The sequence below is a fragment of the Numenius arquata genome, chromosome 16 (assembly GCF_964106895.1).
Source record: "Numenius arquata chromosome 16, bNumArq3.hap1.1, whole genome shotgun sequence".
NCBI lineage: Eukaryota > Metazoa > Chordata > Aves > Charadriiformes > Scolopacidae > Numenius > Numenius arquata.
The window spans coordinates 1,649,915-1,666,588 of record NC_133591.1 but is presented as its reverse complement, the minus strand read 5'-3'; the positions used below and the strand labels follow the sequence as shown (position 1 = coordinate 1,666,588).

General features: G+C 62.5%; 1 protein-coding gene across 1 annotated transcript; it reads right to left on the bottom strand.

The window, feature by feature from the left end:
- Nucleotides 1-127: 127 nt before the first annotated feature.
- LOC141472588 (tRNA (32-2'-O)-methyltransferase regulator THADA-like) lies at nt 128-14,790 on the bottom strand. The gene is made up of 31 exons (XM_074159735.1): nt 14,666-14,790; nt 13,809-13,986; nt 13,520-13,606; nt 13,232-13,259; nt 12,769-12,917; nt 12,454-12,576; nt 12,106-12,237; nt 11,697-11,837; nt 11,221-11,305; nt 10,782-10,918; nt 10,163-10,360; nt 9,133-9,820; nt 8,895-9,047; nt 8,704-8,813; nt 8,402-8,562; nt 8,029-8,195; nt 7,601-7,786; nt 7,203-7,357; nt 6,127-6,273; nt 5,682-5,786; nt 5,305-5,505; nt 4,904-5,054; nt 4,559-4,793; nt 4,210-4,449; nt 3,876-4,101; nt 3,550-3,756; nt 3,107-3,345; nt 2,750-2,932; nt 2,073-2,339; nt 1,305-1,510; nt 128-1,190 (listed from the first exon to the last, which is right to left on the bottom strand). The coding sequence occupies exons 1-31, from the start codon at nt 14,788-14,790 to the stop codon at nt 919-921; spliced, it is 5,682 nt and encodes a 1,893-aa protein (XP_074015836.1). The 3' UTR covers nt 128-918.
- Between the last annotated feature and the right edge of the window lie 1,884 nt (nt 14,791-16,674).

Sequence of the window (16,674 nt, the reverse complement as noted above, 5' to 3'; positions counted from 1 at the left end):
TGAGTGCCAAAAAGGACTGTCACGGTTTAACCCCAGCCAGCAATTGGGAGTGGGCAGCTCACCCCCCCTGCCCCGAGTAGGGTAGGGAGAAAAGGGAGAGAAAGGGGGGAAAAAACATTCATGGGTTGAGATAAAGACAGTTTAATATAACAATAACAGGAGAGGAAAATAATGTTAAAAGAGTATACAAAATAAAATAATACAACACAAGTGGCTCTCGCCACCTGATGATCAGCTGCCCAACCCATCCTGAGCAGGGATTCCTGCCCCCCCCAGCCAACCCCCGTTTAGACACAGAGCACGATGTCTCTGGTGTGGAATATCCCTTTGGCCGGCTTCTCCTGTCTGTGCTCCCTCTCTGCTTCCAGGGGAAGCTGAAAAAGTCCTTGGCTAATATAAACATTACCTAGCAACAACTAAAACAATATGTTTTATTGACATTCCTCAACATTCTTCTCATATCAAAGCCCCAACAGGCAAGAAAATGAACTCTATCCCAGCTGAAACCAGGATAAAGTACCTCACAGCTTTCTAGCTCCCCATGGGAGGGCTTGGGGGGGGGGGTCAGCCCACTGCAAATGAGGAGCTAAAATGGTTAAAAAAATAAGGTAGTGGGAGTTGAGCAGCACAAGGGGGAGCGAGGGTTCTGGGCTGGTGTCTCCTCCTTCCAGCCAGACCGGAGGGCAGGGGCCAAGGCGATGCTGCTCTGGTGTCCTTGGGATGGAGAGTGATAAAACGATGGGAACGAAGGGAGCGTGTCCCCCACGGTGAGTGGGGTTCCCCTGAGTTACACCACCGAACCCACAGTCCCTGCTGGTGGCCAGAGAGAGCATCCAGCAAACGGAGGGACGTGGCAGTGTGAGCCCGGAGCCTCGTGGCTGCGGGGCTCGGCATGATGCCACTCCATGCCCAGAGCTGTCAGGCAGCCCCGGAGGACGGTCCTGCCTCCCCCGGCACGTTCCCCTGGCTCGGCACAGGGGCCAGCCCGTGCTGTGCCAGCAGCTCCTGCACCAGCACCAGCTCCTGCTCCAGCTCCTGGGCTCCACCGTCCAGCCCCGGCACGGTGGTGGCACTGTCCCCCAGTACCCGCAGCGCCCGTGCCACCAGCCGGGCCCTCACCAGCAGCACGGCCACTGCCACGTGTAGCTTGGCACAGCCCAGCGCCTTCATCCCCCGGCGGGCAGTGGCCTCTGTGGAGACAGTCGGCGAAGGAGCTGTGAGCACAGCACAGTCCCCCTCCAGGGGATGAGGACACCAGCTTGTACGGGTCGCTTCGTGCCACCCTGCTTCCTCCCGCACTGTACCTTGGCTCCAGTGGTGCTTGCAGTACTGCAGGTCGTGCAGGACGCCAGGGGCTGTGGCCACCAGCCATCGCAGAACCGAGGCATGGAGCAGGCTGCTAGTGGGAGCCTTCTCCAGGAGCTGCATCAGGATGGGGAGCAGCTGCCAGGCCACAACGGCCGGTTCCGCAAAAACATTGGGTTCATCCTCCTTGTACAGGCTGGTGGCTCTGTGGGGTGGCACAGGTGAAGCCAAGGGGTAGCCTCACGGTCCCCCATGCTTCCTCAGAGAATGGTTCAGGGTTGGAAGGGACCTTAAAGGCCATCCAGTCCCACCCACCTGCTCTGAGCAGGGACAACTCCCACCAGACCAGGTTGCTCCAAGCCCCCTCCAACCTGGCCTTGAACCCCTCCAGGGATGGGGCAGCCACAGCTTCTCTGGGCAACCTGGGCCAGGCTCTCACCACCCTCACAGCAAAGAGTTTCTTCCCCAGATCTCATCTCAGGCTTCTCTCTGATTTCAGTGTCAAACCCTTCCCCCTCGTCCTATGGCTCCCCTCCCTGATCAAGAGTCCCTCCCCAGCTTTCCCGAAGTCCCCTTTAGGGACTGGAAGGGGCTCTAAGGTCTCCTCGGAGCCGTCTCTTCTCCAGGCTGAACCCCCCCAACTCTCTCAGCTTGTCCTCACAGCAGAGGGGCTCCAGATCTTGCATCTCTGTGGCCTCCTGTGAACCCATTCCATCAGGTCCATGTCCTCCTGTGCTCATACCCAGCCCAGGGTTCTGGCAACTCACGTGTTGGCCTCCAGCTCCTCCATGATGCCCTTGAGATCTAGGAGGGGGAGATGCTGCAGCAGCAAGTCGAAGGTTTCGGAGTGCTCCCCGAACTCTGCCGGGAGGAGCTGCAGGAGCCCCAGGAGGCCCAGGTTGTCCTGCACAAAGATGCAGCCATCTCGGAGGGGCTCAGCTGGGTTCTGCTGCAGGAGGCTGGCGAATCCCGAGGCCTCGTGCCGGACCTCCCGCTCCTCGTCTTGCAGAAGGTGAATGCCGACGTTTATCAGCCTGGGGAAAGGGAAGAGAAGGGAAGGGAAGGTCCCTGCACTCCCCAGAGCACCCCCAGCCATCCTGGAGGGTGGAGGAGGATGAGACACCTCCAGGGCGATGCTTTGCCCAGGGACTTTTCTCCTGGGTTATGAAAGGCACAGCCACCACCCAGGAGCTCATTGCTTGGGTGGGCAGGGACCGTGATAGGGATTGAGGGATCCATTAGTGTGATTTATTGCTCATAAGGGACTGGCTGCTGCTGTTAAAACACCACCCAGAAATTTTGGGTAGGCTGCAAGCTCTTGGGCGATAGTGATTTTTGAATGTGTGGGGTTTTCTTTAATGCCCTTGAATTTTTTGCAGGGGACAATGCTTTTCGCAGGGTCGGCCTGGGGGCTGTGGGCAGCACGGGTCCTGCCAGCACCTACCGCAGCGCCACGGGGACGAGCGCGGGACAGGGAGGACGCAGGGATCGCTGCACCACGCCGGCACCCGCCTGCCGCAGGGCACGGGCGGCCGCCAGCCGCAGCACCTCGCAGGACGCAGACCGGCCACACTCCTCCAGCACCCTGCACCACCGCTCCACCAGCGTGCCCTCCTCCTCCTCAAACCTGCCAGAGGCCCGGGAAGGAACAGGAATTCAGGTGCACCTTCCAGGGCTCCAAAAGCCAGCAGCTGCCCAGAGACTGCAGGACCCAGGCGTAAAGGCAGCTGTGATTTTCGGGTGAGAAGCTGCTGCTCTGGAAGGGTCAGGCAGAGCCCTCCCGGCAGCGGCAGGGACCTACCGGTGGGCGAGCAGCAGGCTGGCAGCACACAGCGCCTGGAAGAGGAGGTCGGGGCCAGGACACTCAGCCTCCACCATGTGCAGCAGCATCTCCAGGCATGCTGCCGAGGAGCCATGGAGCTTGCGGGAAGCTTCCTGGGACCAGGAGGAGGGTTCTCTGTAAAGATGCAGCAAAGCCTCAAGGTACAATCTCAGGAACTCTTTGTCCCTTCTCTCTCGTAGCACCGACCGCAAGCTCTCCTAGTTGACAATGGGAAAGAAGGTACATGGTTAGTGTCCTCAGCACCGCAGGGTGGCAACCTCATCACAACCTGGCAAGCGCCCCACACCCGTGAACCCTCAGCCCAAGGAGCACTGTGCTTCTCAGTGAGCACCTGCGATCCCATCTGTGCGGTGCACTGGGGACCCTCTGCTTTACTCAGTGACTTTTGAGCCTCATCATACCAGCAAGGTCAGCCCAAGAGCCTTCTCCAGCTCCTCACACGTTCCTCCCTCCCCGGAGATCACCCAGTTCAGGACGGCAAGCTGGATGTCGGGATTGGGCTGCTGGAGAAGCAAGCAGACGGCACCGATCCGCTCGCTGTCCGCCAGCCGGGCTCCCTCGCCGCACACGAAGCGGGCCATGGTTTGGTGGAGGATGGCCAAGCCTACCTGCGGGAAAACCAGCATCCCCCTTCCAACACTTGGCCCCAAGTGGGGTCCCCACCTCCCAGCCCTGGGCTCTCCAGCAGGAAGGTCACGGTGGTGATTTTTCTGGCAGGCAGCAGTACCTGTGGCTCGGCACATCCCGTCTCTCCCCGCAGCGGGAAGCTGCCCAGCTCGGCGCTGATGGCCTCACGGATGCTCTGGGTGAAGCTGGGGCTACAGGAGGCGGGCAGGAGGGCGAGGACCTGGAGGAAGGCGGCGCGGACGAGCGGGCAGCGCTGGGCGGGGGTGAGCAGCCAGCCCCGTGCCTCCAGCTGCAGAGCCACGGGGCGCAGCGCCTCGGCCGACAGCCTGCGGGGACACACATGGCCTCACCACGGGGCCCGCAGCCCAAAACGCCGCATCCCGGCACAGAGCAGCCGCGGGCGTGGGGGGACGGACGGCGTGGGGACCACTCACCCCTCAGTGCCCGGAGCCGGGGCCAGCAGCGCCTGGATCTGCAGCAGGCACCCATGGACAGCATTGTGTGAGCGGACCCCTTCGGGGGTGGTGGGGAGCTGCCGGGCCAGCTGCAGGAGGAGACCCCGGCGCTGGGGCGGTGGGACAACCGGCACCAGAGCCTTGGCAGCCATGGAGCGCACGGCGAAGATGGGGCTCCCCGCCAGCTCTAGCAGCGGCTCCAGGAAACAAGTAGAGCGGCTGCGAAGCAAAAAGGGCACTGTGTGGTGATGCTCCGGCCGGGGTGAAACCCCACCGAGAGCCAGGGACTGCAGGACCACGTCCTGCTGCATCCCCACTGCCCCCTCACCTGCCGGGGCCATCAGCGCTGGGCTGCAACTGGGCCAGGAGGGTGAGGATGGCATGGAGCGCGGGGTGCAGCCGGGGTCCCCCCGGGGTGGGCAGGGTGGCCACCCCCAGCTCACCCAGCAGCACGGTGCTAAGCTGGGGGTGCTGCCCGAGGAAGGCGTGCAGGCTCACCCCCTCTGCCGGGCAGCCCTCCCCACGGCTCCGCTGCTGGCCCAGCAGCCGAGACGTGAGGGCACCTAAAGGGACAGGACGGAAAGCAGAGTCAGGTCCCCTCTACCCCCTGCCATGCCCAGATGTTGGGCGGCCGCATCGGTTCTGCAGGGATGTCTCCCCCATCGGTACTCACTGAAGAGCTGGATGGCTGCGTTCCTCATGGCCCAACACGGGGACCCTAAGCCCCGCAGGGCCAGGGCCACCATCGGCGTGGCGTGCCGCAGCACCGCGCCACCCAGCCCCGCGCCACGGACCAGCGTCTGCAGCACATGGCAGGCACACACCTGGGGAGAGGACGGGGGGCTCAGGAGCACTGCGTGGGAAAGGGACTCACGCTTCCAAGCGAAGGAGAGATGGTGGGAAAGACGGGGGAGCCAAGGGGCCATCAGCTCTTGGGCTCTCAGGATGGGCAGCGCGGCCAGGACTGTGGTTTTTTTTCTCACCCTCTTGCTTGATTACCTGGCACCACTCCCTTTAGGGGACGTCCTGTAGATCACCCTGTCCCCAAACGGGCTACAGCAGTCAGGAGCTCACCTGCGGGAGGTCAAGGGTCTGGTCCCAGTCCTGCGGCAGGGCTGTGGTGGCCAAGGCTAGCAGCGTCTGGATGCAGCGGGTCAGCAGCGGCCGTGCCTGCGCCGGGGCCTCCCCGCTGACAATGCAGAGAAAGAGCATGGGGAAGCCGGCAGCACGGCGTGTGATCGAGCTGCTGCGGGGTCCGCTCAGTGCTTCTAAGCCCTGAGGAGAAAAACCCACCTGAGATATGGCTGGAAACCTGCCGGCTGGAGCCCGAAGCTGCTCCGCAGGGAGGGGACCGGCTGCACCAGCCCTGCCCTGCAGCATCTCGGTTGCCAGGCAGCTGGGGGGACACGGGGGGCACTGCGGGGGGACATGGGGCAGAACGAGCATGGTACCTGCTCCAGCATGTTCTGCGGAATGGCCTGCAGCTCCGGGTCCGGGTGGTTCAGCAGAGCGGCACAAAACTTGGTGAAGCCCATGCTGCAGCCCTCCACCGCTCCCTAGGGCAGAGCAGCCTCAGGTCCCCGTGCCACAAAGGGGGCCCCTGTGCCATGACGGGTGCCCCCCCTGCCACGAAGGGCGCCCCCGCCAGCCCCTTACAGCCCCCAGAAACCTCTTTGCAAAGGGGAAGGAGGAAGCGAGAAGACATGACGGTGTGGGAATGTGATGGGGTTTGGCACTGAGATCCCAGCCAGGGGCTTCCAGCCATGCCCCGTGTCCCCAGAGCAGACCCTGCCCCACTGAACACCAGTGAGAGCCCCCGGCTATTGGCCCGGGGCAGGGACAGGGCTGGAGGGGTGGGCACGGGGCTGAGCCACCCCAGGCAGGACATGCTCTCACCCAGTGCCGGCACCGCAGCAGGATTTCCTGGAAGACCCTCGCGGCTGTCTGCAGGGTGGGGAGCGGCAGGAGGGACCCCGATCCGGCGAACAGTGCCGGGGTGGCCATCAGCAGCTCAGCCAGGCCCCCCAAGAGCAGCCCGATCTCCTGTGGAGAAGCAGAAGGTCACGGGGACTGGCCATGGGGCTGCCCCATTCCCGTCCTGCCCCGCTGTCGCTGCCGCAGGGAAGCGCAGGGGGTGCTGCCACTGCCCCCCTGCCACAGACACTCTTGGTTGCCGGCACCATCGGGCAGCGTGGCCAGTGCGATGGCCATAAGCACACGCAGGCTCTGCAGCACAGCGGTTTCATAGTCATAGATTGCCTCAGATCATCGAATCCAACCATGAACCCGCCACTGATGAAGCCACCACTAACCAATGTCCCTCAGCACCACGACTGCCCGGCTTTTAAATCCCTCCAGGGATGGTGCCTCAACCACTGCCCTGGGCAGCCTGGTCCAAAGCTTAATAACCCTTTCAGCGTAAAAATTTTTCCTAATATCCAATCTGAACCTCCCCTGCTGCAACTTGAGGCTGTCTCCTCATGTCCCATCGCCTGTTCCTTGGGAGAAGAGACCGACTCCCCTTGGCTACACCCTCCTTTCAGGGAGTTGTAGAGAGACACAAGGTCTCCCAGATTTCCCATGGGCAGAGATGGCCTTTTTCCAGAAAGCCACTGGAGATGAGGAGAAGCCAGGATGGGTGGCTGGCAGAAAGGAGCCACAACGGGCTACAAGCCGAGGAGCCCGGCTCTGCCACAGCTGGGGTCTGTCAGTGCCTGGGACCCAGCTGGGCTACATCAGGGCAGGCGGGGAGGTGGCTGCTTTTGGGGAGGAGGGTGGTTGCATCCTCCCTGGCAGGGGGTGAGGATGGTCTGCGGCAGTTTCAAGGTAAGGGCAGAGATTCGCCATCATTTGTCCCCAGGGAGGAAGAATGCCCTGAGGGGAGCTGAAGAACCCAGCTGCGGGGGTGAGCTGGGCGGTGGGTGCTGTGCTGGGGTACCCCTCTCCCCGGTGCCATGGGGAGGGGTGCCTACCTTCACTGACACCCAGCAGCAGGTCAGGATCAGGCTGTGCTCCTCCGACAGCAGGACTGAGTCCTCCTCCACCTCTTCCTCCTGCCCCCGGCCTTTCCCCAGCGTGATGAGGGAACCGATGGCGTTCCCCATGTCTGCAAACGATGGGGCTGCAGCTGTGAAAGGGAGAAGCCTGGTGTGAGCGGGGCGGTGTGGGGCAGAGGGAGGGGGATGTTGCTGGGGGGCCGGGGAGGACCCCCTGTTCAGAGTGCACACAAATGGCAGTGGCTCCTGTCCTGCGATGTGTCCCAAAGCAAGTCCCTTCCCTGCAGGTTTGGAGGAATGCTGGGTCGAGGAGAGCTGTGACGGAGGTGTCAGTGCTTCCAGGGGCTGGTCCCCCACCGTGGGGACACGCTCACCTTGCTCATCGGTGCCGGGGCCTCGCTGGCTCTGCAGAGCGCCCAGGAGGAAGGAGGTGATGTCCCTCGCAGTGGTCACCAGGTGGGTGAGGAGCTCCTGCCAGCTCTGCACCAGCTCTGCCGTCCGCATGGAGGCGGCCACCTCCAGCACCTGGAGCAGGCACCTCCGCAGGGCTGCGATGGCTCCTGCACAAACATCACCTCAGCTCACAGCCGTGGCTGGTGTCACCCCATCCCTCCTCCCCGAGCCTGCAGCTGAAATGGCTCGGGAGCAGGGACCTTGGGTGACGGGCACGCTGGGCAGGTGGAGCAGCAATATGGGGAAACTGAGGCAAGATGTGGCATCAGCACTGAGTTGTAGCCCCATTCCTGCCTGTACAATTCCTGCCGCGGGAGCCGCTTGCTGCCTGTCCCGGCTGGGGACGTACCGTGCATCGGCGCAGTGGCTGCTGCCTGCAGCAGGTCCTGGCACGCCACTGCATACTGGGCTTGCAGCACATGGAGAAGGTGCTGGGCGAAGCACAGCCCTCGGTTGGGCAACGTTGGGGCTGTCTCAGCCTCCAGGGCCAGGCTCTTCATGGTGCTGCTGTCTGACCTGGGGGAAGAGGTAAAAGCTGCTGCGAGGATGAGGGAGTTTTTGGGGTCCTGCACCCCAACCCTACCCAGCTCCCCACTCCAAGGGTATTTCAAACCCAAGCCCTTGCTGCCCTGAGATGTAAATGCAGCCTGTAGCGATACAAGGGGGCTGCCGACACGCTCTCGGGGGCTGCTGTGGGGAGGGGGATGCTGGGGGGCTCATACTTCTGCAGGATGGTCTTCATCAGCATGGCTCCAGCTTCAGCCTCCTGCACTCGCGGGCTGCCCAGGGCCTCCTGGGCCAGCTGGAAGAGAGCCAGGGCGATGGGCTCAGGGAACGTGGAGGGAAAGTAGCGGACAAGAAGCTCCGAGGCCAAGTCTCTGATCTGCCAAGACAGGAGAGGTGGGGGGAATTGGGACACAAGACGGAGGGGGAAGCAGCAGGGCAGGAGGGGGAAGCCCACCACCCTTCCCCTCCAAGCCTGCTTAAGGCCAAGGCAGGCAGCTGTATGACAACTAAGGCTCACCTCGTTAGTGCTGTCCTGCAAGCAGCTCAACAGTGCCAACAAATTGGGCTGGGAGAAGAAGTCCCAGCAGCCACTCTGCCTGGCGTAGCTCAGCAGCGTGGCCATGGACCCTGCGGTGGGGACACAGGGCGGTGGGACGGGGACAGGGGAGAGCACCCCTGCAGCCGAGGGGTGATGCTGCCCGTACTCACGTGGGGGCTGGCCCTTCTTCCTCTCGGGGCTCCAGGTGTCCGTGCAGGTCTCCAGAACTGCGGCCAGGAGGAGCAGAGCCGTCTTCTTCCTCTGGTAGTTGGAGCCTGGGCTGAGCGAGGCGATGCTGAGCTGCAGCAGCCACTCCACAAAGCCTGCGGGCAGAGAGCGATGTCAGGCTGGGCACCCGCATGCGAATCCCCCGGGGCCGTGGTGGAGGTGCCGGGGTGGCCATCTCACCTACTGCCTGGGCAAGCTGCTCCGCTCCCTCGCTGGGCTCGGCTCCTTGGGCCACCTTCCCTCGCAGCTGGGCCAGCGAGCTGTCCCGCAGCCGGACCAGCGCCTTCCTCACCGCCGTCTGCAGCAGCTGCCGGAACGAGGAGGAGTCGCAGTTGAGGTTGAGGGGCAGGAACTCCCGCAGCAGCCGCATCTCGCTGCCCGAGAGGGGCCGGTTGGTGCTGGGGCTGCAGCAGAGGAGACCCAACGCTGCCAGCCGAACGCCGTCCTCCCGGGCGCCCAGGCAGCAGGAGAGACGCTCCAGCTCCTCGCCCCGCAGCGGCAGGGTGCCCGCCACGCTCTTCTGAGCCTTCAGCAGCGAGACCCAAGCCCGGAGCGATGCCGTGTCCCAGCCGCTGAACTGGGTGGCCAGCAGTGGGTGGGCAGCCGGGAGCTGGCGCAGGGTCCAGGCGAGGAGGTGGTTGGCGGCGTTGCTCTGCAGGATGGGCAGCGGGGAGCAGAGCGCCCGGGAGAGCAGGGGCAGCCAGGGCAGTGCCCACCGCTCTGCCAGGGCTGCGTCCGTGCCCCCCTGCCCCTCGGCATGCTGCTGCCGCACCAGGGCCCTGTAGACCTCGGTGGCGGCGGGACACAGGTGGTTGGTGGAGAGGCAGCTCAGGAGGTGCTGCGGAAGGTCCGGGTAGGCGTCCAGCACCTGGGAAAAAGGCAGATAACCCTCATCTCCCTGCCACACTGAAGGTGGGGGACAAATCTGGGTACAGATCACACTGTGGTCACTCATGGCACTGAGCATCTCTGGTACCCCAAGCTGCTTTTGGCCAGATTTTGGTGGGCATCAAGTGGCAAAGCTTCCCTCCCCGCTGGCAGTCCCCAGGGGTGCATCCTTGTAGCTGCAGCTCTCTGCCCCACCGGAGACACCATCCCTTGGCTGGGAAAGCTGCCTGCATGGCTGAGCCAGGCAGGAGAAGGCGATGGGCAGTGGACAGAGGCTGTGCCACCCCAGCAGCGGTGCCAGGCAGGACCGAGCCTTCCCTACCTGCTGGCTGCCCAGGTAGGGAATGATGGCACACAGGGGCACGTATCTGGCTTTGATTTGCCACGGCATCGAGACCACCCTCTGCAGCGTCTGTTGGTAGAAGGGTCTCTCCTGGTCCTGGAAGTGCTGGCACTCGAGGTGGTAGATCTCCAGGAGCAGTCGGAAGGAGCTGTGGATGAACTCGGACACCCCTTCCACCTGGAGGGGAGAAGGAGAGCAAGCAGGAGGCGTTAGGGTGGGTTTCCTCTCCTGTCTCGCTGCATCAGGAGACACTCTTTGCTCTCCTGTGGCCGTGGACTTCCAGTAGTCTGGTAGCCATAGGGTTAGGAGCTGGGGACATGGGGATGGCGATGAGCCAGAAGATGGGGAGAGGCTGGGACTGCACTGGTGGGGAGGGCAAAGCACTGGGACACGGGCCCTGCAAAGGCCATGTGTGATGAATACCCTGGCCTCAGCAGCGTGGGTGCAGGCAGCTGCGGGCAAGGGGATGCAGTTGTTTGATGGAGATGAAACAAGCAGCTCCAGGGTGTGTTATGGGCAGGGGAACAGCAGCCAAGCCGGGTGAATGAAGGGCTGTTTCTGGCTGCTGTGACACGGACCTTCGGCACCTCATCCTTACCGGGGTCTCGGCGTTGTCCCACACCAGCTGGGTGAGCCGCTGGAGCAGCTCGGTGTCCTGTCCCAGGATGCGGGTCCCCGTCAGGCACCGGAGGGCAGGCAGGCTGTCCCGCAGGCGCTGCAGCCACAGGGCACAGGCTGCCAAAGCAGAGAGCAGCCCTGCAGCCCTCGCCCCCCGACTCGCCCACAGCCGAGCCAGTGAGGGGTGACGGGGGATCAGGGACCCTGTGTGCCAGGGGAACAGTGTCCCCATCAGGTACACAAGAGCCTGCGAGGGTTAGTGTCCATCCGGCTGGAGCAGAAATTAATTGCAGTTTCCAAACTAGCTACCAAGATCCAGAAAAGCATCTTCTCTGGGAGAAGATGAGGTGCTGCAGGGGCTCCATGAGCACAGTGAACCTTTCAAACCTCCCTGCCACGGCAGGGTCATTGTCTCCTACCTTGGAAGCAGTAGTAATGGCAGTCCTTCTGCTCCTTGGTCAGGGCGCACACCGCGGGAAGGACCACATCCAGCAGCAGGCAGGCCTGCGGGAGCACGGCAGCTCAGGGAGGAGACCACTGCCTGCTTTTTCTGCTTTTACAGCAGCTGATTGCTAGCTTTTGCTCCCTGTCTGGAAGTCCTCAGCTCTCGAGGACTCGGGACACGCCGGAGATGGGCAGAGCTTTGCTTGTGCGGGGACTACTTTTGGCAACTCCTGGCTTCTCAGCTCCCCAGAAGAGGGAAATCCCCAGGCAGATGTCTTTGGAAAAGCAGACTCCTGGCTAAGGCACCGTGCTCAGTGGGACACGTGGAGCTGCTGGTGCGGAGCGGTGCAGCCTGGCTACCTCCCCTGGGGACCCACAGCCCTGCTGGTGGCTGCCAGCCCTCCCCAAGGGGCTCTCCCAATCCCTGGCCGGTGGGTTTGAGCTCTCCTACCCGGTGGGTGAAGCTCTCCAGCTGACAGCTGAGGATGTCAGTCTTGCAGCACGTCAGCAAACCTCTGGTGAGCACCAGCTTCTCCAGCCCATCTGGCTCCGGGACAGGGGGGACCTCCACCTCCAGCTCCCCAAACTTCAGCTCCCCCGCACCTGGTGGGAAATGGCTGCGTGAGGTGGCAGAAAGGTGGCAAACCCGAGTCCTGCTCCAAGAGCCAACTGCCCTGCTCATCCCAGAGTGATCATGGGAGGTGGCCAGTGGCAGCTGGGACTCCCAGACCCCGAGAGCGGGACCCTGCAGTGGAGTCCGGCTTGCACCGCTGCTGGGTGGCACCGGCCAGTGTTCCCTGGCACCCAGACACACCTGTCCCCGATGTCCCCTTCTCCAGAGACTGACCCTGGGTCGGGACGGAGCACGCTCCTCGGTGGGGGAGCTGGAAGAGGGCCATGGCGGCGCTGGCCCCGCGCTCGGGCTGCGGGGCCGTGTTCACCAACATGCTCAGGGCTGTCCCCGCCAGCAGCCGCGTGTCCTTGTCTGGTGCCTGGACTTGCACGGGAGGCAAAGGCACAGCTCAAAGCACCATTTGAAAACCAAGACCCCATTTAACCCCAGCAGGCATGGTCCCTGGACACCCCAGACACCGGGGCTGCCTCTGTGAGCTCCGCTCGGGGTGGGGGGGAATGGGGAAAGCACCCAGGAAGGATGGCGTTGCTCTGGTCCCTGAGACAGGCAGCCCCTTCCCTCTCCGGCGCCGTACCTTCCCCCATGACACCTCCAGCAGCAGCCCCAACAGGCTCTGCAGGGCTTCGCTCTTCCCCGCCGTGCTCCACACCAGGGGTGCCACGTCCTTCGGCAGCGCCTGGAAGAGCTGGAGGCAGGCCTGGGGGAAAGGAGAGATGGGGGCCGCAGGGATGGCTGTCAGCATCCCCCACCTCCGAAAAAGGCAGCCATCCCTTAGGGACGGAGTGGCATTCAAAGCAGCTCTGTGTGTCACATCCCTTCTGGACGGTCCCAGACAGCCCTTGCAGGGACATACCCTTCCTTCTCCTCTCCTTTGAGATTTGGCTCTTACCTTGACAGCCAGGTAGCCCCACGTGCCGCCGGGCGTGGGCTGGCTCTGCAGCACCCAGCGCAAGGTGGTGGCCAGGCCCTGCAGCAGCGGGACCAGGTTCTGCTGCCAGTGCTGCCGGCCCAGGCTGCTCTCCTCTACGAACATGCACACTGCGGGCAAGGGGACAGCATCAGCTCCTGTCACTGTGGCTGCAGCCAGCCCTGCTCCTGGTCACACCAAGGGCTGCGCTGCCGGGAAGCAGGGTAAGAACGGGGCTGGGATGCAGGGGATGCTTTGTCCGGTTTCCAGCCATCCCGGGTGGGTGGGCACAGCCACTGGGTGCTGCTGAGACCTCCACAGAGATCTCACGGATCCGCCTGATCCCTGCTACCCCTTCCGCGAATGCAGAGGACCTGGTCTGGGTGGACAGGAGGTGTCCCATGAGCTGGGAGAAGCCTCCAGAGGGGCAGGAGCAGAGACTGACCTGACTGAAGGTCCCCAGGAGACAGCACCTGTGGGGGCAGAAGGACAGTTTGACCTGCGTGATGACAGGCTGGGGCTCGGTGCCTTGGACAGGAGGGTCCTGCCTGTGCCAGAAACTGTCCCAGCGATGAGCAAAGGGCTGGTGTGACGGGCAGCCACCCGTCGCCGGCTGCAAGCAAAGGCAAGCCCCCGGCACGGTGGGAAGAGAAGGAAGGGGCCCCTGCTGCAAATGGGCTCCAGCCAAGCCCCTGTGAAAGCAGGTGCCACCGCACAACTGGGGTGCTCTCACCTCTCCCTGCGGCACCAGGCCGGCCAGCAGCGCGCCCACCTCCCGGGACAGCAGGGCTTCCTTCCCCACCGCCAACTGGGTCACAATCTGCCGAGAGACACCCCAAGTCAGCCCGGACCCCCGAGAGATCCCAGCTGCAATACGCTTTTAGGGGAGCTCTGTGGCATCACCGTGGCCCCCTTGCCGGTAAGGATGCACCGCACCGGGGCTGTGCCGGTGGCGGGCAGAGCCGCACCATCGCTTACACTGGTGGCTGACAGAGCTCTGAAGCTGCGGTTGCCTTACGGACCTGTTCCAGTTTCTGGAAGGAGCTGGAGCTGCCGGTTGCCTCCATCTGGAAAGCCAGGATGCAGCGGAGCAGGGGCCGTGCCTCCGCCTCACCCAGTGCCCGCAGACCCTCGCTCAGCGCCCGCGACAGCAGGAGAGCATCCTCCAGGTGCTTGTCTCTGCATCTCTTGGCAGTGCTCCTGAAACGGGATGGGGATGGTGGTGAGGTATCCTCCCCAGCTTGGCGGGGATTGGGGTGGGGGATACCCCAGCTCGGTGGAGCTTAGGGTTGGTGTTCCCCAGGTCAATGTGGATTGGAGTGGGGGCACCCCAGCTCGATTTGGATTGGGGTAGGGGTGCCCCAGCTTGATAGGGGTTAGGGTTGGTGTGCTCCAGCTTGCAGCGGGTCTCTCCCGGCTGCAGCAGCATTGCCTGGCCAGGGGAGGGCGGGGGGGGGAACACACACAACCCCTCAAAGCCCCAAGTCCACAAGCCAGCGTGTTCTGGCAAACGCAAGCCCTGCGGGGCCGGTGGGGGTTGAGAATTTGGGGGGGGGGGGGGGGGGAGGGAGAGCGGGGCTGGGCAGGAGGGCCCAAAAAACTTGCTGCCCTGCTGCTGCAGAGCGGGCTGGAAGGGGATGAGGGCACATGGGGGGTGGCTCGGTCGCCACACCGGGGACCCAGCCGAGCCTCCGGCTCTACCTCCCGACCCACGCCCGGGGGATGCTCGGGGGGACCCGCGCCGGGTACCCGCGCCCGGGGGATGCTGAGATCCGCGCCGGGGGGGGACGCTCGGGCACTCCACGACGGGGTAATCCCGGGGAAAAACCGGTCCCCAAGGGATGCCTGATTCCCCTCTCCCAGGACCCCCTCCTCTTACCCCGCGAATTGCCGCAGGCAGCGCAGGCAGGAGAGCACCGGCTGAGCGATGCCCAGCGCCCCGTAGAAGGCAGCGCAGGCCCTGGCTTCCCCCTCGGCTCCCATGGCCGGTGCTGCCACCACCATAGAGCTCGGCACAGCTCTTGCCGGCTCAGCGGCCCCCCCTAGCGCTGTTCCCCCCCCGGGCCAGCCGGGAAGGCTCCGGGGACGGTGGAAGCTCCTGGCAGCGGTGGTCGTGCTGAAGGCGACGGGCGAAGGCGAGCATCCCCGCCCGGCGACCGCCGGGCGGGGATGCTCGCCTTCGCCCGTCGCCTTCAGCACGACGCTGGATCCACCGCAGGCTGCAATTCAGGGGTTAAAAAGCAACATCATCTGAAGCTGTTTCCGTAGTCGGTGGAAAGCGAGAGCCCCCCAGAAGGGCTGAAAACCGGGGGGAGCTGTTGCTTGGTGCCGAGCAGAGAGGAAGCCGGACAGCGTGAGAGGCTGCAAGATCTCTGAAATACCGAATTAAATGCTTCAGAGTGAAATAGTTGTCTGGCTCCATCGTGCCTCGCTGCATCAGAGAAGGTTTGTTTGCCCCACAGCCCTCCTACTATGCCATGGGTACCATCCCCACTAGCCAGCATCCCCCTTAGCCAGCATCCCTGTTAGCCAGCATCCCCACTAGCCAGCATCCCCATTAGGCAGCATCCCCGTTAGCCAGCATCCCTGCTAGCCAGCATCTTCGTTAGCCAGCATCCCCATTAGGCAGCATCCCCGTTAGCCAGCATCTTCGTTAGCCAGCATCCCTACTATCACGGTGATCACTAACAGCCAGTGGAGGGCCTCCACTCCTTCCTGCAGGATGGAATGGCCTTCAGAGAGAGGAACAGATTTATTGTAACACTTTGTGTTAATTATCATCAAATCCAAATGGTTTTGTTTGGGTTCTTTTTGTCACTTGGTACAGGGTTGAACTATTTTAAACAGGTGTGATTTGGGAGCTGGACTAGATGACCTTTAAAGGTCCCTTCCAAGCCAAACCATGCTATGATTCTATGATTTCTGTGTCTTATTAAATGTAGCTATAACTCCTGACAAATGCACGCCACTGAACTTCACCCAGCAGCTATCAAGAAAGTGCTCTGGGCTGGTTTTTGACCTTGAAAGATTGTTTTTTCCCCTGGGTTGTGTCTCACAGTGGCACTGGAGCAAGTGATGGGCATCAGCCACTTGGATAAATCAGTGGCACAGGCAGGCCACTTGGCTGGGACAAGCCAGCATCTGTGCTGGGTGACGAGGAGGATGCTGAGATGTGGCTCCCTGGGTGAGCACTTCACTTGGGGACAGATAAGCCCCAGCCTGGGGTATTTGGCAGCATTTGTCAGCAGCGTCCATCTCTGTTCCGCTTTAGAAATCAACAAATCCAGTCACGGGTCCAGGTTTGCCAATATCAACCCGTGGAACAGCCCGGGATTTGCCCCAGGTAAGGCAGAGCAGCGCGGGAGGACGGTCACATCTCTCCGAGCTGCTCCTCTGCTCCCCGAGCCCTGTGGCCACCCCACATTGGGGAGGGAACTGGGGAAGTGCTGCCGAACCAGAGTTCTCCCCCGGGGGCAAGTGCCCAGGCAGGGGCAGGGTAAAGGAAGGTGCTCCCACATTTTGGGGTCTCCATTCCCATCCCCTTGTGCTGCCTGCAGAAGGGAAGGGCAGGGGAGAGAGAGGGGGACTTTTTCTGGTTTCACCATAGGAAGGATTTTTCAAACCCTATAAATTCACTTTTGACAAGTGAATGGCTAAAGCAGATTAACCTTTTTGCTAATCCTCTATAATGGCTTTGGAATCTCCTTAACCAATAAGAAAATGATAAGAGCCTGTTTCTTTTCTTTTTATCTATATCTATTTTGTCCTCTCTTGTCTGCATTTTTTTTCTTTCTTGTTTTATTTTCCTTTCCTTTTCTAATATGAAATAGCCCAGCGATCCTATCTCCCGGAGGCTCAGTAAACAGAACATCAATAATCCCTTTCCTT

Bases quoted from the DNA above. Each gene is read 5' to 3' on its own strand.
- LOC141472588 (XM_074159735.1), bottom strand. From the start codon at position 14,790: ATGGTGGTGGCAGCACCGGCCATGGGAGCCGAGGGGGAAGCCAGGGCC. The intron at 12,577-12,768 runs GTAAGAGCCAAA...CCTTTCCCCCAG, and splicing joins GGGGCTACCTGGCTGTCAAG to GCCTGCCTCCAGCTCTTCCA. The intron at 5,506-5,681 runs GTACCATGCTCG...TTTTCTCCTCAG, and splicing joins CGCAGAACATGCTGGAGCAG to GGCTTAGAAGCACTGAGCGG.